The sequence below is a fragment of the Macaca mulatta genome, chromosome 6 (assembly GCF_049350105.2).
Source record: "Macaca mulatta isolate MMU2019108-1 chromosome 6, T2T-MMU8v2.0, whole genome shotgun sequence".
Taxonomy (NCBI): domain Eukaryota; kingdom Metazoa; phylum Chordata; class Mammalia; order Primates; family Cercopithecidae; genus Macaca; species Macaca mulatta.
This window is the reverse complement of record NC_133411.1, coordinates 140,379,960-140,402,770: the sequence shown is the minus strand read 5'-3', so window position 1 is coordinate 140,402,770 and position 22,811 is coordinate 140,379,960. Positions and strand designations below refer to the sequence as shown.

At 37.2% G+C, this 22,811-nt stretch overlaps 1 protein-coding gene across 6 annotated transcripts in view; it reads left to right on the top strand.

Annotated features, from left to right (window-relative positions):
• Positions 1-22,811, top strand: part of RAPGEF6 (Rap guanine nucleotide exchange factor 6) — a 215,647-nt gene that overhangs the window by 147,998 nt on the left and 44,838 nt on the right. For all 6 annotated transcript variants that reach the window (XM_078005143.1, XM_001101427.5, XM_002804506.4 and 3 more), the window contains 3 exons: positions 817-925; positions 10,865-11,105; positions 18,286-18,443. In XM_078005143.1, coding sequence (XP_077861269.1) covers positions 817-925; positions 10,865-11,105; positions 18,286-18,443 — 508 coding nt within the window. The remainder of the gene's footprint in view (positions 1-816; positions 926-10,864; positions 11,106-18,285; positions 18,444-22,811) is intronic.

The window sequence follows — 22,811 nt, the reverse complement described above, 5'->3', positions numbered from 1 at the left end:
TATTATTTTTACATGGTACTAGATAAGACATTTTAGTGCATAGATGCAAGTCTTTTTTCAACTCTGGGAATTTTACTTCTATGGAATTTTTTTTTCCTTTCCCTAATATTTTTTTCACTCTTTTTCTTATTCTTTTGAAATTTTTATGTTGATCCCCTAGATCCACTCTCTGTTCTGACTAGTTTTTGACTAGTTTTTGCTAAATTTTTTTATCCTTTTCCCTTAGAATCAGTACTTCTTAAAATAAACTGCTTCTGTGATTCTGAGGTACAGCCAAATTGGGGAAGCCCTGTTGTGAAGGGTCAGCAGTGTTTACCTGGAAGAAGAACCCATTTCAGTTGTGCTTCTTGCTATTTGGCTGCCTGATTCAATCAGTGGCAGAAAATCATATTAAATATATTTAGAGTACTCCTTTTAAAAGAATTACCTCTCTTTGAAATGCAGTAAATTTACATTGAGAATATTTGACAAATTTGTATATACATTTGCAGGCAATAATTTTTATGAGCTGATCTGCCATGATTAATTTTTTTCCTTCATAAACCATCTGGTGTGGGTATTTTTAAAATTTCCTCAGTGTGATCCCAGAGGGCATTAATTTTAAAAAATGTTTATAGTAAAGGATTTGGAAAATACAACAATGTAGAGAAAAAGAAATACAGTAGTCCAAATTCTCACAGAGATAACTGTTGTTCACATAGGAGTACATTTTATTCAAGTTTCATTTTATTTATTCACTAACAAACTTTTAAGGTTGTAGGAGTAACTAATACTGTTCTGTACTAATTGGTATTTTTTAAATACTTTTCTCTTGAGATTATGGAAGTAAACGGACAAAACTTTGAGAATATTACATTTATGAAAGCCCTTGAAATTTTGAGGAATAATACTCATCTTGCACTTACTGTGAAGACCAACATTTTTGGTGAGTTTTGTTGTAAAAATTGCCTGAATTCTTTCTTCTTAATTTGGTAATAGAAAAGTCATTGCAGTGGAAAAAAAGATAGTAAAATGTATACATGTTTTTGTCTAAGCTCTTAATCTAGTTTCAGAATCTTTTGTGTTGAACTGTTGTGTATTCTAGAATTTTCATTTTTCATTATGTTTTTAATTATTTTGATAAAAAGTAAGTTTTAAAATAGGTGTATAGCTACAGTTAGTCATTTATGAAATTCCTACTGAGCATATATTATATACTCTGCTGGAGGGATACTGAATGAAATGTAGAATAACCTGAATAAAACTAAGGAGTTATAAGCAGGCATGTTTTCCCCCAGCTAGTGTGCAAATCAGTCTACTTCTAATCTTTAAGCTAGCTTTCTGAAGTAATATGAATGCCAGATTAGCTGTTTTATGGAAATAAACTGAGTAAAGCATTGACTCGAGTACTCAGTAAATTACAGATTTCTAATAAAAGCATATTCTACCTTTGTGTGGAAAAATGATTACAGTGCCTCTGTTGTGTTTTTATCATGTTTATATTTAAATCAGTGACTAAGCTCATACTTTTAACCAAATCTACTGTTTGTTTTTTTAAACGTGTAGGAAAGATATACTGTCATTTGATTGCCTTAGACACTTTAGGATTTTTGCAGAAATTCTGAAAAGAGTAACAGTAAAATCATATAGCAATTGAAATATCAAAGAAAATTTAAGAGTCCTTATGAAGTAGGGAGGAAAACAATCTCTCTAGGTTGTTTAGGTTACAATTCAAGAAGTAAAAGTTGGCTTTAAAAGCTATGCCTATGGAAAGAAAGTGTGAGTTTTATTTTTTTCACTTTGGCTTTTTTATATTGTGCTTAATCATAATGAAAAATGAAACGGGTTTTTTTCCTCTTTTTGAGTCCCTTTGACTGAATTACATCATGTTAAATCTGGTATATAACTGTCAATTGGCAATTTAGTATTATGTTACTTTAGCATAGAATAAGTAAGTAAGCCCTCAGAATTTTTTGATTTCCTGGAGTTTGTACTAGTATCTAGAAATGCCAACTTTTAGGTTAAACGAAAGAGATTTCCAGTTTCGAAAAATATGAAAGCAGGACTTGCTCTCTTTGAGCAAATTATTTAGTCTTTCCAAGCTTCAATTTCTCTAGCACTGTTTCCTAGGTTTCTTCTAACCATCTAATACCTTTAAACCTTTTGTACCAGTCACATAAAGATTACTAACTGGTATTAAATATTCTGAATAAAAATAATAAAAATACAGAGATAGTGTGAACCCCCATGAACTCTGGGATACAGAAAAAGTAGATCTGAAGGATGCAAAAGACAGAAGCCATACCCTCAGAACCCTTTGAGTAGTGGGAAAGCAGTTGGCCAACAGAACCCTAGGTTGGATATGGCAGAGGATAGAAGTTACATGGTGCCACAAAGGGGGAACATAGCAGTCAGCTCTTTCTTCCTTACCCTAGGTGGAAAGCAAAACACCAAGGAGAAAGCTAAACACCTCGTGTTTAGATTTAGCAAATGCACCCAGAGAAGAAAACAGCTGGCAATCTCAGTTTACTCTCTTTCTATTCTGGAATTTTAATTTATCTATTAAATTACAACAGAATATTTGTAGAAATGGAGCATTTTACTCTAGATGTGGGGATGCCCATAATAAATCCCTAATAACTCTGGCATTCCATGAAATAGAGTTGAGCAGTTAGGTCATCCTGTATCAAACTTGCAGTCTGGAGAGCTACAAAAAGGAAAGCTGTGACCAGAAGACATTTGTTCAGTGATACTGAGAGGTGAAGCCAGCTAGACTTCCTGGGTCAAGTGGGGACTTGAAGAACTTTTCTGTCTAGCTACAGATTGTAAATGCACCAATCAGCACTCTGTAAAAACGCACCAGTCAGTGCTCTGTGTCTAGCTAAAGGATTGTAAATGCACAATCAGCACTCTGTAAAAATGCACCAATCGGTGCTTTGTGTCTAGCTAAAGGATTGTAAATGCACCAGTCAGCACTCTGTAAAATGGACCAATCGGCACTCTGTAAAATGGACCAATCAGCAGGACGTAGGCAGGGACAAATAAGGGAATAAAAGCGGGCCACCCCAGCCTGCAGGGCCAACCTGCGGGTCCCCTTCCATGTTGTGGAAGCTTTGTTCTTTTGCTCTTCACAATAAATCTTGCTGCTGCTCACTCTTTGGGTCTGCACCACCTTTAAGAGCTGTAACACTGGCCACAAAGGTCCACGGCTTCATTCTTGAAGTCAGCGAGACCACGAACCCACCAGAAGGAAGAAACTCTGGACACATCTGAAGGAACAAACCTCAGACACACCATCTTTAAGAGCTGTAACAGTCACCATGAAGGTCCCCGACTTCATTCTTGGAAGTCAGCGAACCAAGAACCCACCGGAAGGAACCAACTCCAGACACAATACCAGAGCAAACCATTCTTGGTCCTTTTATATTACTTAGAGCCGACGTCCAGGGATCACCAAGCATAAGGAGAATCAGGATCATTGAGAGGGTGTGGTAGAGACCTAATGAGTGGTCTTACACATTATGGAGAAAATATTTAAAGAAGAGAAGAAAAACATTTCTAGAATGCTGCACAGAGCGATTTAAAAATTTATCCCTTGAGAGGCAGAGCTTGCAGTGAGCTGAGATTGCACCACTGCACTCCAGCCTGGGGGACAGAGTGAGACTCCGTCTCAAAAAAAAAAAATTTATCCGTTGAAACAAGAACAGGATATTAGGAAAGAATAAACAACAATCATTGAGAAAGAAATAACTTACAGACAAAAACATTCATTTGAAAGAATAGATAATAAAGTTGAGAAAAATCTCCCAGACTGTGGAACAAAAAGACAAAGTAAAATTAAGCTCTATTCCAGGATATCCAAAAGAAAATGTGAGGAAGAAGATATGTAGGAAATAATAGCGGAGAATATCCCAGAGTAAAAGAAAGGTGTGACTCATATTTCAAAGGCCTTACTATGAGCTGAGGAAAATGTGTTAAACAAAACTTGTGTCAACTTTCTACTTCCAGTATTGACTGAAGACAACTTAAAAGAGCTAGACTAAATATGAAAAACTATAAACAAACATAACAATCCAAAAAGATAGTGAAAAACTCTGGATGTGTCAAAGCCTTTTTCCACTCCTGGGACCATATCCCAAAGTGACGTCTTTTTTTCCAGGGCCATTTTCCCATCCATAGAATACAACTGAGAGGAGCTCCTTGATAAACTTACAGGTTTGTAGTTCAGTGCCCAAAACTATAGCATTACAACCTTCGTTAGGATTGAGACTTTGAAAAGCTCTGTCTGAAGTGGATGTGCGCTGTACCTAACTGACCATCTAGGTGACCCAGGAAAACTTAGAGTTTTGGCCCTGGATATAGATTACAGGTGCCTGACAAAAGAAAATAAATATCTTCTTTAGAGGATACTAACAGCAACTTGTTATTTCTAAAAATAGTTTTTTTAAAAACAGAGTCAAGCAAAGATTATGAGGTACTCTTAAAAGTCAGTATGAACCAGAACCAACAGAAACAGAAGCACAGGTGCTTCAGAATATCAGACACAGATTGTAAGTTTGCTATCTTATGTCCATGAAGATAAAAATCAAATTAAGTGTTCCATTTCCAGATAAGATGGAGTAAACACACACCACCCTTCATCTCCCACTGAGCTTAGTAGTAAACCTGGACAGAATCGTGACCCACTTATTTAAGAACTCTGAACAGCAAATGGCAACAGGCAATTCACAAAAGAATACCGTAATTCAAAGTACCGCCACCAGCAATGAATTCACTATTATTTTAGTTCTAGTATGCCCTAGGTTGGACTCAAGGCAACCTGAAACCTGGATGTGACTACTGTGGTACAGTACTCAGGAGAGGCCTGGCTTAAGGAGTGAGAAAAGGGAACTCCTACTAATAGCAGTTGTCCTGTCGAGAAAAGTGACACTGCTTTTAGGCTTCATTGTATTCTAGTTTCCATGCAAGCACTCACAGCCATCTGAAGTTCTCTTTCTCCTCGAAGAGTTCCTCTACCTGACCCACACCTCATGTTTAGATTAAGCAAATACACCCAGAGAAGAAAACAGCTGGCAATCTCAGTTTACTCTCTTCCTATTCTGGAATTTTAATTAATCTATTCCTCTTGGCTTCCTCAGCTTTCTAATATCTTTAAAAATCCCACTTCTAGGCCGGGTGCGGTGGCTCATGCCTGTAATCCCAGCACTTTGGGAGGCCAAGGCGGGCGGATCACAAGGTCAGGAGATCGAGACCATCCTGGCTAACACGCTGAAACCCCGTCTCTACTAAAAAATACAAAAAATTAGCCGGGCGTGGTGGTGGGCGCCTGTAGTACCAGCTACTCAGGAGGCTGAGGCAGGAGAATGATGTGAACCCGGGAGGCGGAGCTTGCAGTGAGCCGAGATCGCGCCACTGCACTCCAGCCTGGTGACAGAGCGAGACTCTTGTCTCAAAAAAAAATAATAAAATAAAAATCCCACTTCTAGCCAAGCATGGTGGCTCATGCCTGTAATTCTAGCACTTTAGGAGGCTGAGGCGGGAGGATCACTTGAGGCTAGGAGTTCCTAGACCAGCCTGGGCAACATAGTGAGACCTGGTCTCTGCACAACACTAAAATTTAGCTGGGCATGGTAGCGTGCACCTGTAGTCCCAGCTACTTGGGAGGCTGAGGCAGGAAGATCACTTGAGCCCAGGAATTCAAGACTATAATGAGCTGTGATTGTGTCCCTGCATTCCAGCCTGGGCAACAGAGTAAGACTCTGTCTCTAAATCCCAAAATCCCATTTCTCAGATAACTTGTCTTTTTAAGTTTTAATAAAAGTAATACGTGCATGTATTTTGAAAACTAAAATACTAAAAATAGATATACAGTGGAACCATACTGTGTACAATATTCTGTGCCATTTCACATTGGTTCATACAGACCTACTTGTTATATAATTTTTATTATTACATAGAATTCTGTTATCACCATAATCTGTTGAGTTAATGTCGTATTGCTAGATATTTTAGATTGTTTATAGCTTTTGCTATTAACAGAGATATAATAAAAATTCTTTGTACTTTTATGCTCATATAATCCATCTATATGATAAATTTCTCAAAGTGGAATTACTTTTGACAGACACTACAGGGTTTTACTTTCTGAAAGTTTTATCACAATCTATGCTTCATTCATCAGTGTATAAGAGTGTCTTGGCCGGGTGCAGTGGCCCACACCTGTAATCCCAGCACTTTGGGAGGCCCAGGCGGGCAGATCACGAGGTCAAGAGATCGAGACCATCCTGGCTAACCCTGTCTTTACTAAAAATACAAAAATTAGCTGGGCGTGGTGGCGGGCACCTGTAGTCCCAGCTACTCGGGAGGCTGAGGCAGGAGAATCACTTGAACCTGGGAGGTGGAGGTTGCAGTGAGCCGAGATCGCACCACTGCACTCCAGCCTGGCAACAGAGCAGGACTCTGTGTCAGAAAAAAAGCCTCTGCCGTGGGTATAATCAGCCTTTTAAATTTCGATATATGTTATTTAATAACAAGGTTGAGCACCTTTTTTGTGTGTTTTGGCATTTATTTTCTATAAAGTCTTTTTTTTTTTTGAGATGGAGTCTCGCTCTGTCGCCCAGGCTGGAGTGCAGTGGCACAATCTCCACTCACTGCAAGCTCCGCCTCCCAGGTTCACACCATTCTCCTGCCTCAGCCTCCTGAGTAGCTGGGACTACAGGTGCCCACCACCACACCCTGCTAATTTTTTGTATTGTTTAATAGATACGGGGTTTCACCGTGATGGCCAGGATGATCTCAATGTCCTGACTTCGTGATCCACCCACCTCGGCCTCCCAAAGTGCTGGGATTACAGGCGTGGGCCACTGCACCCGGCCAAGACACTCTTTTTTTTTTTCAACTCTTTTTAAAGAGTTGAAAAGTTGAAAGTATTTTCCACAAGTGGTTTGTGTTTTGACTTTTGTTCCTTGTGTTTGTGAACTCATATACATGTATGTAAGAAGAGAGACATTTTTAGTTTTTATGTAGTCAAATTTAAGCTTTTATAGATTCTTTGGCACTTTTACTTTTGGTTTATGTACAATGTCTGATACTGCTGTTTAATAGCATTGTAACTATGTGTGCTCGTTATCCTTTCATTTTTGTCCCTATTTTTTTAAATTTAACACAATCGTTTCTCTTCTTTAAAACAAACTACAAGCTCCACACATTTTTACTTATAATTACATACTCAGGTCCAGTGGAGAAATTTAACAGTTTTTTTTTTTTTTTTTTTTTGAGGCAGAGTCGTCTTGCTCTGTTGTCCAGATTGGAGTGCAGTGACTCAACCTCGGCTCACTGCAACCTCCGCCTCCCAGGTTCAAGCGATTCTCCTGTCTCAGCCTCTGGAGTAGCTGGGATTGCAGCCATCTGCCACCATTCCCAGCTAATTTTTGTATTTTTAGTAGAGGTGGAGTTTCACCATGTTGACCAAGCTGGTCCCGAACTCCTGACCTCCGGTGATCCGCCCTCCTCAGCCTCCCAAAGTGCTGGGATTACAGGCATGAGCCACCACACCCAGCCAAATTTAACAATTTTTAAAAATAATTCAGTTACCTTATATACACACTACTAAGGAAATCTGCCCTCTCAAAGTTTTCCTGTTGCTCCAACAGAAAATTTGAATACTTTAGCATAGCATTATCTGGCCTCATCTCTACCTTGTTCTCTAGTCATTTTCATTTTCTTGAACTTTCCTTCTACCACAGGGACTTTGAACTTGAGATTTTCTCTACCTAGGATTACTCATCCTTCTCCTTCTTTGCCTAGTTAAAATCTCATCTTTTTGATTTCTTTTTCCAAGGTGACTGACTTGCTTAAGGAAGATTGCCCTTTCCTGCTCTTTTAAGTAGTTCCTCTGGTTATGTTTTATGTGTCTTAGACTGACTGTAAGTTCCACAACAGGAGGATTATACAAACATCAAGTGAAGTACCTGACCTATATTTATAGGTTAATATTTTTTGAATGAATGAATGTCTGAATTTTAGATTTAAAAAGTATTGGCTGGTCGTGGTGGCTCACCCCTATAATCCCATCACTTTGGAAGGGCGAGCCAGAAGGATCGTTTGAGCCCAGGAGTTCAAGACTAGCCTAGGAAACATAGTGAGACCACATCTCTACAAAAATAGAAAAAATGAGCTGGGCGCAGTAGCACATGCCTGTAGTCCCAGCTACCCAGGAGGCAAAAGTGGGAGGATCACATGAGCCCATAAAGTCAAGGCTGCAGTGAGCTGTGATCTCCAGCCTGGACGACAGAGTGACACCGGACCCTGTTTCCAAAAAATACATATATAAATGTACATATATACATACACACGCACACACATGTGCGTGTGTGTATATATATGTTATTACCATATGGCTTAAAATAACGTGAAATTTTAAAAATATTTTACTTTATTTTAATCATGCAGACTGTATGGAAGGTAACTTCTAAAAAGTCTCCATCATTTTGAAAGCAGAAAAATGTGCTTTTCATAAACTTGCACTGTGCTTTGGTAATGTGATATCGTCCTTCTGTTGAAACCCTCAAATCAGTCCAGATTTTACAAGTGAATACCAAGTTGTAAATGTTTTAATCCATTCTTAAGGCTTTATCCATTTCTGTCTTACTTGTAAGTTCTTTGATTTCATGGGAAACTCTTGCTTTTCTGTTGTTTTCCAGAAAAATTCTCTGTGATTGGATTTTTCAGTGGGCATGTTTACATAATTTATAGCTTAAAAAATAAAAAAAGGTGCCGCATATACTGCTCAAAGCTATATCTAATGATAAGCTGAGTGTTTGCTTCCACAGCTCATGCAGCTGAAGACATTTAACTCTATTCTAAGAGTACACAACCACTATTTCTCTGTAATTCAGACTTCCTCAGCGCCATGACTCATCACTGCTAGATATTTACCTTATACAGATTTATCTTTGCTTTATCCCAAGGAGATGTAGCCATCCTCACAAGGCAAAAATTTGGTGTAGGCAAATAGATTGCTAAAAAAGTAATTTCCCAAATGTACCTGCACCCTCATTAAGGATGAAGTAATTCACCAGACTTAGTTAGACTTGATAGATATCTGAGGCCAGGCACGGTGGCTTATGCCTGTAATCCCAGCCCTTTGGAAGGCTGAAACAGGCAGATCTCTTGAGCCTAGAAGTTCGAGGTCATCCTAGGCAACATGTCAAAACCCCATCTCTACAAAAAAATACAAAAATTAACCTGGCATGGTGGCACACTCCTGTAATCCCAGCTGCTCAAGAGGCTGAGGTGGGAGGATCACCTGAGCCCAGGAAGGCCAAGGATGCAGTGAGCTGTGATCATGCCACTGAACTCCAGCCTGGGCAACAGAGTGAGACCCTTTCTCAAAAAAAGGAAAAAAAAAAAAGGGCCAGGCATGGTGGCTGATGCCTGTAATCCCAGCACTTTGGGAGGCCGAGGCGGGCAGATCACCTGAGGTCAGGAGTTCGAGACCAGCTTGACCAACATGGAGAAACCCCATCTCTGCTAAAAATACAAAATTAGCCAGGTATGTTGGTGTCATGTCTGTAATCCCAGCTATTCGGGAGGCCAAGGCAGGAGAACCGCTTGAACCCAGGAGGCGAAGGTTGTGGTGAGCCGAGATTGTACCATTGCACTCCAGCCTGGACAACTAGAGCAAAACTCTGTCTCAAAAAGAAAAAAAAAAAAAAGCAGTATCTAAGATATGATTGGTTGTTTACTTGTTTAGTTCAGACCACTGAAATGGATATTTTTTAGCAGCTTTACCGAATGACATAGCCTCATAAATGTGACCGTGAGGAATCGTTATATATTACCAAATTTAAATTACCAAAATTAGGCCGGGCATGGTGGCTTAGGCCTGTAATCCCAGCACTTTGGGGGGCCGAAGTGGGTGAATCACCTGAGGTCAGATGTTCGAGACCAACCTGGCCAAGATGGGGAAACCCCACCTCTACTAAAAATACAAAAATTAGCCCGGTGTGGTGATACATGCCTGTAATCCTAGCTACTCTGGAAGCTGAGGCAGTAGAATCGCTTGAACCCAGAAGGTGGAGGTTGCAGTGAGCTGAGATTGCACCACAGTACTCCATCCTGGGCGACAGAGTGAGACTCCGTCTCAAAATCAATCAATCAATAAATAAACAAAATTACTGTTTTTTGGTAAAAGTAAAAATAAAGACCAACAAAGCTTTTCTCATCTAAATTTTACATCTGAACCTGACTATAGTAGTGAGGTCTCATCTCAAGTGACATATGTAGTTATCCCTCGGTATATGCGTAGGGTTGTTTACAGGACCTCCACCCCATGTATACCAAAATATGTGCATATTCCAGACTCTCAGTTGGTTCTTCAGAGCCATACACAGGTTTTTGCATCCCAAGAATACTGTATTTTCAATCCATGTTTGGTTGAAAAAAATCCAAGTATAAATGGACCCACATAGTTCAAACTGATGTTGTTCAAGGGTCAGCTGTATTATAAGGAATAACATACAATAGAACCTAAATATCTGTTTCTATAAAATTAGTTGATTAGTGTTATATTACTTACTACCTCAATAGGAATCTGTTTTTTTCAAACCTGCCTGTAGTCTGCCCTCTTCCTTTCCCTTTCCCCCCACTGACTTTCCTTGTATTAGTGTTGGGCAACATCAGAAGTATAATCAGGTATAAAAACTAAAGACAGAAGTAGATATCGCTGCTAAAGGATGGGTAAATACTTGACAATGTTTAGTTGAATGAGACTGCGAAAGTTCAAATAATGGAAAATCACTGTATTTATCCTTAAAATTTGTTGTTGGTGTAAAAATTTTCTAAAGAGAAGAAAAGAAATGACACATTTGTTTTATTTCCACAGTGTTCAAAGAGTTACTTTTTAGGACTGAACAAGAGAAATCTGGTGTTCCTCATATTCCCAAAATTGCTGAAAAAAAAAGTAATCGCCATTCTATTCAGCATGTGCCAGGAGATATTGAACAGACATCACAGGAGAAAGGAAGTAAGAAAGTTAAAGCAAATACTGTTTCAGGTGGAAGAAACAAAATCAGGAAGATTTTGGATAAAACACGATTTAGTATCTTGCCTCCAAAGCTATTTAGGTAGGTAATGCCAATCTTAGCCATGCAGGAATTTTCATCTTCACTATAAAGTTTTTATTTGGGGTGGGGAGAGACAGGTAAGTTTTGCTTTAACTAGTGTATCATAAAGTCTTCAAACAGTACTTAAATAAGAATACATTTGAACTTCTCCCTATCACTTTCATGAAGTTACAACTTTCAGATTATATAATAGCATTATTTTGAATTTTGGAAAAGACTGCTCATTTTATTTTGTGAAATCTGTTTTTAAACATTTTTGGTCCAATTTTAGTCTCCTGATCTGTACAGATTGTACACCTTAAATCTTGGGACTCATTCACCAGTTTTTGTTTTTGTTTTTTTTTAATCATTTTTCCTTTGCAGCACCATTTATTCCTTCTTGAATTCTAAAGTTGAACTTTTTAATCAGACCTATTTCTATTTCCAAAATGGGATATCACCAAAACTTAGTAATACTTGAAGATTTTAAATGTAAATTAAGGTCTGTAAAATACTGATGGAATTAGACCACTAAATTGTCATGATTGGGGGATGACTCTAATATATATTACATTAGCAACTTCCTGAAGCAATTACCAAAGTTCTAATCAAGAGCAGTACAATACTTAGCACATACTAGGCACTCAGTTCATGTTTTTTGAATAAGTTAAGACAGTGAATAATCAGTGAACGAAATAAAGCAAGTTCCAAAAAATACATTAAAAGAAAATATTTATTTGCCTCCTGAAAGTTCCTGGTAATTTGCCAGATGATAGTTATAGAAACAAAAAGAGATAGTCCTTAACTCTGAGAAATTCACATCAGGAACCCTTATTCTCCACACATTTATTATATCCTAAGCCAGAGACAGGAAGATAAATAGATCAAGGTTCTTATCCTCCAGGAGTTGATAATCTAAGCAAATTGCAAAGTTCTCACATTATAGGTTGATAAGTGGAGGCAGGAACAAACTTGTTAGGTTTGAATAGATTGTGTTTCTGTGTATATAACTAGAGCCGGAGCAAGAGAAGTAGGTTATGAGGGACCTTGAATATTATGCTAAAGATAATAGACTTCATCGTGTCATGACTGGGAGCCATAAGAAGACATGTGATTTGATAAAATTTGTTCTTTTAGGAAGACCTCTCTGATGGCCGTGTTAGTGATTTGGGGTTGTGGATACAGCACAATATAGCAGTGATAGCAGAGTTAACAATTGGGAGGCAACTTGGAATTGTGTCAGCTCTCATCTTTAGTGATGAGATTTTTTTTTATTTTTAAATACTTTTAAATATTTTTAAATTTTTTTTAAAATATTTTTTTAAATTTTTAAATATTTTTTCAATAATTAAAACATCTCAGAGATTTTCTAGTCAGAAATGCTCATCTTCCTGAGTTCTTATTTCCAGCCAGTGAAACACATTTGCTCTTCATTTAATTTGGAACTCAGAGGATTAAAATACCCTGAACTTTTTCTAAAAGTTCATTACTCATTCTATCCTTGAGGTCAAGTGGCTTATAGAAATCATTACTTTAAAATACGAAAATTTTTGAATGTTGAGTGTACTGTAGCGAACACTATAAGAAAATGCATGGTCTCACAAATGGGGACTGAGTAAGGAGAATGTTAGAGGAGCCAGCCTACACTGAAGAGGTCGGGGACAGGTGGGGATGACTGGAAGTCACTGTGGAAAAAGGACAAAACCGAGGATCCAGAAGGCAGAAAAGAATGCATGAGGAGAATTCCTCAGGGGGTAATGCCCTGAGTTCCACTTCTGGAAACCTTAATGGGTTTTGTCTGGAATACATCGTTCTCCCATTAACTGCGTCTCATTTTGACCAGTGACACAGTTGTGACATGTATCATCCAAAGACAGATAACACTATAATTATAACTGTCTTCAACTTGTTACTATCACATTCTAACCAGCTGTACTCAAGTTTTAGGCAGCTAAATCAGTATCTCAACTCCATATTATCCTTTGGTGACAGGTGTGGGAATTAGTTACTATACCTGAATTCTGTCTTTGGTTGCAGCAAGAGATGTAGAACTGAGGTCGCCAGGAACAGTCAGTTGAATATTTTCAAGCATTATAACTTTATATTGGTACCCAAAAAAGAGGACTATCTGGTAAAAATAGTTTTACTTAAACTCAGAAGGGATTATTGGATGTCTTGCTTTGTGTCAACAAGAAAACGCTTGGTTATGAATATAAATATGAATAAAATGCTGCACTGCAGAAGTTTATATTAACCTGTCTGTCCCTTCCAAACACGTTTCCAAGGAGTAAAATGCAAAGTATTTCAGCCACATAAATACAGAAAAAATAGGTTATCTTGGAAGTCAAAGGTTTCTGGAGGCTGTTTTGTTGGGAGAGCTGTCTTACCTTTCAGACTGGCCATTTTGCATTTTTGAGAATGTATCTTATATTTATTGACAGTCAGTTGAAGTGAATTCAGACAATTCCTTCTGCTACACAAAAGTATACTATCCTTTATATATAAAGAGCTCTCAGAAATCAAATAGGAAAAAAATATCACTAAAACTTCAATGGAAAAATAGGCAGAAAACATGACTCAGATGGTCTGTATTGATACTGATCCAGGATATACAGTTTAATCCTGGATACCGTTTGTTTCCTCACAGACTGACAAAAAGAATGGTCAGGGACAGAACTGATAATGTAATAAGTTTATAAAAGTTTAAACTGGTGTGCTAATATAAAGTGATGCCTTTTTATTAAAAGCTTTAAAAGTGGCAAAATTCTGGCTGGACACAGTATCTCACACCTGTTATCCCAGCACTTTGGGAGGCCGAGATGGAGGGATCACTTGAGGCCAGGAGATTGAGATCAGCCTGACCAACATTGTGAAAGTCCATCTCTACCAAAAAATACAAAAAACTAGCTGGACATAGTGGCACACACTTGTAATCCCAGCTGCTAGGGAGGCTGAGGCAAGAGAACTACAAAAATTTGCTGGGCGTGGTGTGGCACATGCCTGTAATCCCAGCTACTCGGGAGGCTGTGGCAGGGAAATCACTTGAACCCGGGGAGGCGGAGGTTGTGGCAAGCCAAGATCATGCCACTGCACTTAAGCCTGGGCAACAGAGTGAAACTCCAACTGAAAAATAAAAATAAATACATAAATACATAAGTAAATTTTAATTTTAGTAGAGACAGGGTTTCACCGTGTTGGCCAGGCTGTTCTGGAACTCCTGACCTCAAGTGATCCACCTGCCTTAGCCTCCCAGAGTGCTGGGATTACAGGTTTGAGCCACCTCACCTGGCCAGTAAATATTTTTAAATGACAAAATTCTTTGATTCAGTAGTTCTGTTTCTAATAGTAATTAGATGAAGATTTATATATAGATGCTATAAGTTGTTTTATCTATACTAAAACAAAATTGGAACACCCTAAATGTCCAGCTGCAAGGATTAGTTAAATAAATTGTACTATACATCAGAAAAATGACTAGAAGGAAAACTATCATAATGTTGATTGTGGTTTTTGGAAGGCATGGTTTCATAGGTAATTTTTCCCTTCTGTGCTTTCTTTTTGTGTTTTACAAGTTTTCTTCTTGAACATTTGTTATTTTTTTATTGAAAAAAAAGTTTAATGAGTTCAGTTTCACAATTTCTGAGCATCTCCTCTGTGCCAGACCTCTTTGGAAGAGACACCAAGAACGGAAACTTGTTCTCTACCTTTAGCAGCACTCAATTCTGTAAGAGTAGAGGATGAGTTGTCACAGAAAAGAAAGAATGTAAGGAAAGAACAAATACTTGAGATAAGAATAGATAATTCCAAAATCCCAAAGAAATCATGATATAATTTTAAAAGAATGTTCCTAAAAATTAAAGTGAAAAATGTTACTAGTTTGAATTACATCTGTAAGTTAAGACAGAAGTATGGTTTTTATCGACCTAAGAATTCTTCACATTTCAGGAAATCTGTTTTTCTTTTTTAAAATCACGCAGCTTTTATTTTGTTTTTAAAATCACAGTTGCCTAAGTAACATCTCTGTATTATTCATTGTAACAATCCCCAAAATAAACTGCCTTGCTTGCTTAACAGGAATTGTATTTTTCCTCCCCATTTCTTGTCAACATATTTTTTGTTTGCTTTTTAAATATTGGGATTCTTTTTTATTTACATATTGCTGATATTTATGTGGCCTTTTTAGTTTCATAATATGAAACCAAGTACTTTTATCCTAAGTAAATTTAGTGTTGGGGAAGTATTGAGAAATTTTTTTAAACAATTTTGCTTCTGTTATTGCATCACCTTCTCAGGAGACTGTTTTGGTAAGAATGATACAATTACTTGCCAAATGGGCTTTATCAACTCAGCTTTCAAATAAGCATGGAAATTTTGCCAACTAAATACTGTTTCATTCATGGCATAGCATGGATTGTACATAGCAGTATAGTTTTCATTTATGCACCTCACACTTTAATTACTACAGTTTTGTAACCAGCTTTACGTATTTATAGCTACACAATATTGTCTCTATTGAGCATTCAAAAGCAGAAGCGATGTTAAATAGCATCAGTAAGAGATACAAGGACTTTTTGTATTTTCTTTTCTTTTTTTTTTTTTTGAGACGGAGTCTCGCTCTGTCCCCCAGGCTGGAGTACAGTGGCTGGATCTCAGCTCACTGCAAGCTCTGTCTCCCAGGTTTATGCCATTCTCCTGCCTCAGCCTCCCGAGTAGCTGGGACTACAGGCGCCCGCCACCTCGCCCGGCTAGTTTTTTTTGTATTTTTAGTAGAGACGGGGTTTCACCGTGTTAGCCAGGATGGTCTCGATCTCCTGACCTCGTAATCCGCCCGTCTCGGCCTCCCAAAGTGCTGGGATTACAGGCTTGAGCCACCGCACCCGGCCACTTTTTGTATTTTCTGTACGTCTTAGTCTATAGTGATTCCAGCTTGCTGCAGTCACTGATGCGGTTAATTCCCTTTAATAGAAAATTGTAACTTTTTAATGTTGCTAAAGTTGCTTCTACTTTATTAGTAGTAGGACTGGACAGCCTCTTGAATGGTTTGCTTCCTTGGATTTTTATCGCACCCTCTGTGTCCAAAAATTGATGTGTTTGTTTTCAAAAGTCAATTAAAGAAAGACTTTAAAAAAAAAAATCTTTATTTTCTATATAATTTAAATACCTTTGAAAGTGCTTTTTCCTCTTATTTTCTCTTACCTAACCTTAGAACATTTAACTCTGATCTTTAGGAATGCAAACCAAATTATAAGGAGCCTATTTAGGGTAAATGCAAATTATTTATCAAATGAGATATCTCCTTTGCTTTATCTGTCAAATTCTCTCCCCAGGAAAGCACTTCTTGTTTCTATAGTACCTTTACTCGGACCTACCTCTACTTTTTAATATAAATTGAGTAAAATAAATAATTCTCCCTTCTGGGTTTGTACTATTCTTATTTTATTTTATTTTATTTTATTTATTATTATTATTTTTATTTTTATTTTTTGATACGGAGTCTTGCTCTGTCGCCCAGGCTGGAGTGGAATGGCGTGATCTCAGCTCTCTGCAACCTCCGCCTCCCGGGTTCAAGCGATTCTTCTGCCTCAGCCTCCCAAGTAGCTGGGATTACAGGCACGCGCCACCCCACTCCTGGCTAATTTTAGTATTTTTAGTAGAGATGGGGTTTCGCCATGTTGGTCAGGCTGGTCTTAAACTCCTGACTCAGGTGATTCACCCACTTCCGCCACCTAAAGTGCTGGGATTAAAGGTGTGAGCCAACGTGCCCAGCCCTGTTCTCATTTTAATTTTTGTAAAAGTAAGTCCATTCTTAATTAAAGTCCTGTTTTCCTTTGCACCAAAACATTCGCCTATATTACCTAATTTTTCAGTATTCCTGGGGGAGATAGTATTGCTCACATTTACAGATGAGAAAACCAAAGTTTAGAAAGAGAATGAAATTTGCCTGAGGTCAAGCAGCTAGTAGCTCAGATCTGCCTGACATCAAAGCTTGCCCTTGAAACACTAATCTTTGCTTTCTTCCATGTCTCTTTGCTTTTCTCTGACTCTTCAGCTCTGTCATATCCTGGCCCTCTCTTTCATGTCTGACTATTAACAGTCCTTTAGCAGTTTAACAGTCTTAACTCTCCATCTTGCATAGTTTTCTAATCTACCTAAAATCCTATATTTTACATCTAACATAATTTAAATGTATTCCATAGTATTCATTTATAATACTCTACCTTAATCTTTTTCATGATAATAGGTAAGTATTCTGTGATACTTCTGTTTGTATGCATAGCAAGTACTAGGCAGAATACTGCATTTGATAAAATATAGACAAGAATTAATAGTAACAGAGCATTGGTTTTAACATAAGTACAACCCTTAGTAGTTTTTGGTTATTGATGTTGATGGAAATTTTTTTCACTGCTATCTTACATTTTTGTAGGACTGCTTTGCTTAAAAGTAAGCTAAAATCTGGGGGTGTCTAAAACCTAAGTGACAGTGTTTGTTTCTTTGTTTTTATTTTTTCTCTTAGGTAGATTTAGAAGTTGTCTGTGTCACATTTCTAAAATATTTAAAAGGAAGAATATTTTGTTTGCTTAAATAATTAGACTTGAGAGATTAAATAAGAAATAATGTACCCTTAGAATGAACTTTAGAGACTGTAATTTTCATAATTCTATTTTTTTTCTGGTCCAGTGTTTAAAGACCACTCTTACTTTGTCACTTGACCTTGGCCCCATTATTATCTACTACCTGCCATATTTTTTGGTTCGAATGTAGACTCCCTCTTTTTCCTAGAGGATCACCGAGATTTTCTGGAGAAAGGGAAAGAGAAAGAGAACACCTTGCTATGGTGTGGCTGTGCATTTTTGGATACATATATTAGTGTCCACTAGAACTGGCAAATTTGAAGGGTTCCCTAAATACTCAGGTTCCATTTCTTCACCCAAACTGGGAGACACTAAATAAGACGATTTAATTAGGATGTAGTAGAATTACTTAGATGTATAAGTTAGATTTTATTTTAATGTAATTGTTAAAAATTTTAGTGCCATTTTTATCATTACAGTTGTCTTTTAAAAATTGCTGTATATTTCAATTGTTTAAATCACCTCTTTGGTTTGGTTCTGTTATGCCTTAGTGCACAGGGAACAGAAATGTTTACTACTTAAGTACTCTCAAATACTTTAAAGTGATATGTGACATTCTTTTGAAGTGATGGAGGCCTAAGCCAATCACAAGATGACAGCATTGTGGGAACAAGGCACTGTAGGCATAGTCTGGCTATAATGCCCATCCCTGGAACACTCTCATCTAGCAGCCCTGATCTCCTGCAGCCTACCACCAGTATGTTGGATTTTTCCAATCCTTCAGGTAATTTTCATATGTGATTTTATATTGCCATATTGGTACCAAATAAACAACTGGATGGTTAAGCCTTGTGCAGCAAATACTAGAGTTACTTGCAGCCCTCTTAACTCTAGATTATGACTTGATGCAAAAAGCTAAAGGGAGATTGTCTTGTTCTGTTAATTTGAATGGTACATCCTCTAAAATGGAACAGAAATACATGAAAAAGAGACTACCTCTGGCCGGGCGCAGTGGCTTACGCCTGTAATCCCAGCACTTTAGGAGGCTGAGGCGGGCGGATCACGAGGTCAGTAGATTGAGACCATGCTGGCTAATACGGTGAAACACCATCTCTACTAAAAATTCAAAAAATTAGCCAGGCGTGATGGCAGGTGACTGTAATCCCAGCTACTTGGGAGGCTGAGGCAGGAGAATGGTGTGAACCTGGGATGCAGAGCTTGCAGTGAGCCGAGATCGCGCCACTGCACTCCAGCCTGGGTGACAGAGTGAGACTCCATCTCAAAAAAAAAAAAAAAAAAAAAAGAGACTACCTCTAACCACAGAATTAGGTATCTTTTAGTAATCCTAATCTAAGCAGTAGAGTGAAAACAGAAACCCTTCTCAGCCAAGATATGTCTTACTCAGGGTGTGGGAAAGAATAAGGCAGATTATTTTAATCTAAGTGGCCTCACTTACCTTTTTCTGTCAGAAAAGTGTTCGTAATTTTCTAAAAGCAGATTTTTCCTCAAACACCTGAAGCTAAAGTTGTTGTATTTGTCATGTATTGTTATCAGAGCATTATAGCATAATTTTCATTGTTGTTTGGACGTTCAGTGTGGAATGTCAAGTTAATTTGTTTTTTTGCATCTATTCATGTCTTGAGGCAAAAATTGTCACAATTATATAATCTAAAATTTTGTTACAAAGAAGAAAACCTTCAACTTTGAATAATTATATATCTATCACTTAAAGGATTTGAGATGGTTTTCAATACAAAGCACATACAATTAAGCACTGAAACATATAATTGAGTCCAAGGAAAGGTGGGAGAAAAAATGCTTCTACCAAAAGAAGCATAGTTCTGATTCACCTTCAGTTCTGACTCTAAAGTTCCTAGCAACTAGTGTAAAAAGGGAGGAAACTCAGTTCCATCTTGGTATTAGATGGAAATATAAGTGCCGTAGTAAAATTCATGTTTTATTATAGCAACTTCAGTAAAAACCTCAGGACATAACATAGTAACAGTTTAATGAAGGTCATTCTGCACATGGTTTCTTTATATTTCAGTTGCCACTTAACCACTAGAGAGATTATTAAACCCAATAACATATTCTGACACATCACACTCTCTACATAGCTACCAGTGTTCTTTTTAGAACAAAGATTTAATGAGTCATTACTTTCCTAAGACATTTGTAGTGATTTTTATATTAGTGAAGTGTCATTCATGAGACAGAAAATACTCCAGTTATTTGATCCGAAGTTAATGTGAAGATTGTTACCAAGGTATAAAGTTAATTAAACTATTTACCGGAAAGGGTAAAGCAAGCACTAAGATATCACAGAGGTGAGAAAACTGCAAACTGGATTCAGTTCTTGGTACATAAAAGAAATGTCACCACCAGGGTGAAGAAGAAGTGTTGCTGACCTCGACCCCCTTTCTAGCCTCCTGTTCTGTCATTCTCTCTCCATTATTACTTCATCCCTCCTTCCTGAGTATGGCATGAACTTTCAGAATGCCCTTTCTTTGCCCGTGTTTGCCACCCATGGCCCTCTCCTTGCATGTCCAGTGAACCTTTTTATTTGTCAGTGCTGAACTCAAGTGTTACCTCATCTGGGAAACCGACCTCCTTCTGCCACAGAGTCAGTCTCCTATTATTTGCTGTGTGGCAGGATGGGAATTTATTTCTATGTCTCTGTGTGTGTGTTCTACAGCAGTGCTTTTCACACTACATAGAATATCAAAAAATAAAGTGTTTTCACACTTCCAAAGCACAAATTAAATATATGCTTTCATAAGACAAGTATTAGGGATCTTATGATTTGTAGTTTTAATAGTTTATATGGCTGTATGTTTGCCATAGGTATATGTAGGATGTGGGGCTGAGGGAATAAGGGATAGGGTTGTAGGAAGAGGCGAGAGAGAAGTTGGAGATTTAGCTAGGGGAACGAAGAGAAGAGATTGAAATTACTATGTTTTAGAAACTAAGTCCCCATGGAGCTGAAATTCAGACCTCTAAAGAGAAGGTATGTTACTCAACTTGATTTCAGGTTGATTACATAATTCTCTCCTTGAGAACATGTTAAAAAGACTAAAGATGAAGATGCCTTTTTAAAACCTGTTCAGAGAACATCTGATATGTCTCAGTCTGCAGCATGTGCTTGTACCAGTAATGTGAACACATATATGATAGGTATTTAACTTATATTTTTAAACCCCCAAATATGTAATTTTCTGAAAGGTTTTTTATCTAGTGATGGATATTATTTATATTTGGATTGAAAAAAACATCAATTCCCAGTTAATTCCAAATTCAGCTTCTTATGTAATTTATACAACACAAAAATTTAAATGAGCCATGTACATCACATATGTATATTACAGGACATATGTAACAGCCAAGTTTGATTAATGTTTATCGTTCTTGAGCTTACCTATATTTATCCTGCATTTTCAAAGTTATTACTAGATCAGAATAAAAGTGGGGGCAAAGCTACAGAACTGTAAGTTTGTTTCTGATTGCTTACTTTGATTTTGCTTTATTTTTGCTGCATACAGCTGTTGGTTTTTATTGTAAGTATCTTAAAGACTATGGTATTCTGTTGCCCTTGTTTGTATGTATTATTTTGTTATTTTTTAAAAGTCCAATGATACAGAATTGAATGAAGTAGTAAGCAGAACTTTTCTTTCCACTTAGAAGGTAGCCAGTATTAACTGGCATGTATCCTTTTAGTCATTTTTTAAAATATATGTATGTTTTTATGTTTGGATAGAATCAGTATACATGCTATTCTGTAACTTCTGAAATGTTCTTTGGGATTTCTGACTCAATACAACATGAGTCTTAAAAAAAAATTAGGAGTGTGGCTAAAAGGAATTCAAAAAGGAATTTTTTTTTCTAGATCTGCATGTAGAACTTACAGCTTACTTCTTTTCACTTAATAGCACGAACCCTTATTTGATTTATTTCATATAGTAAACTTTTCTTCATTGGAAATTTCTTATTTTTATTAGTTTTTAATTATAAAGGAACACAATCATAGCTTTTAAAAAATTAAACTGCCAGGATAAGATAGAATATAAAAGTCACCACTGCCCTAGAATTTAGTTCTTAATTTACTTATAGATCCTTCCAGAAATTTCATTGCACATAAAATGTGTGTGCCATTGCTTGCACCCCATATGAGATGTTTTACTTTTCTTCCACTTAACTGTTTCACTTTAGCAATATACCTTTGAATACTTTTCTGTTTCAAGATGTGTTGTTCTACCACAAATTTTTAAACAGCTAACAATTTTTTTGACCAGTCCCTGTTAGTAGACACTTACAGTATTGCCTAATCTTTGTGTTCACGTATCTTTACCTGTTTTATGTATGCATTATTATATTTTGAGTTTTGAAAAACTATTTTGTGGGAATTTGTTGTCTTTCTCATTATATAAGTGCCTAAAAAATACGTGTTTTGCCCCTTGACCTGCAAAACTTAAAATGTTTACTATCTGGCTCTTTACAGAACAATTTTTTCAATCCTTAGTATACCACTACCCTTTGTTTTTTTGTGTGGTGCTTTTCACTATATGAATTCTCTTCCTTACTTGATGTCTTGTCTGTCCTTGAGCTCATGTTTACTCACTTGAATGTAAGTAAATTCCCTGAGAGTAGAGGCTTTATGTATCTCACTTACCACTGTATCTTCATCACCTGGAACCCTGTTGACACATAACAGGCACTTCATAAATATTTATTCAGCAATTAACAATTTAAAGCAGAATGAAAAGTCAGTCTTTTTTTTTTAAAGATCATCTTAAATACCTAAAAGTTCTCCCATTTTTAGTGTAATCTCAGAGTCAGTACATACATCCTTGAAGTATTCGTTTTTTAATTTTACTGCTATAAGATTTATAGGTTAGCTCTCTAGAAATTTCATCTGTGGCTGAAAGTCTAGATATCTGAGGTTTCTATTAAATTTATTTACCTATTACATAAGATTTCTAAATATGAAATATGAATCTTGATCCTCCAAGATTTTTTTTTTTTTTGACAGAGTCTCTCTCTGTCACCCAGGCTGGACTGCAATAATATGATCTCGGCTCACTGCAGCCTCTACCTCCTGGGCTCAAGTGATCCTCCCACCTCAGACTCCCGAGTAGCTGGGCCTATAGGCACACAC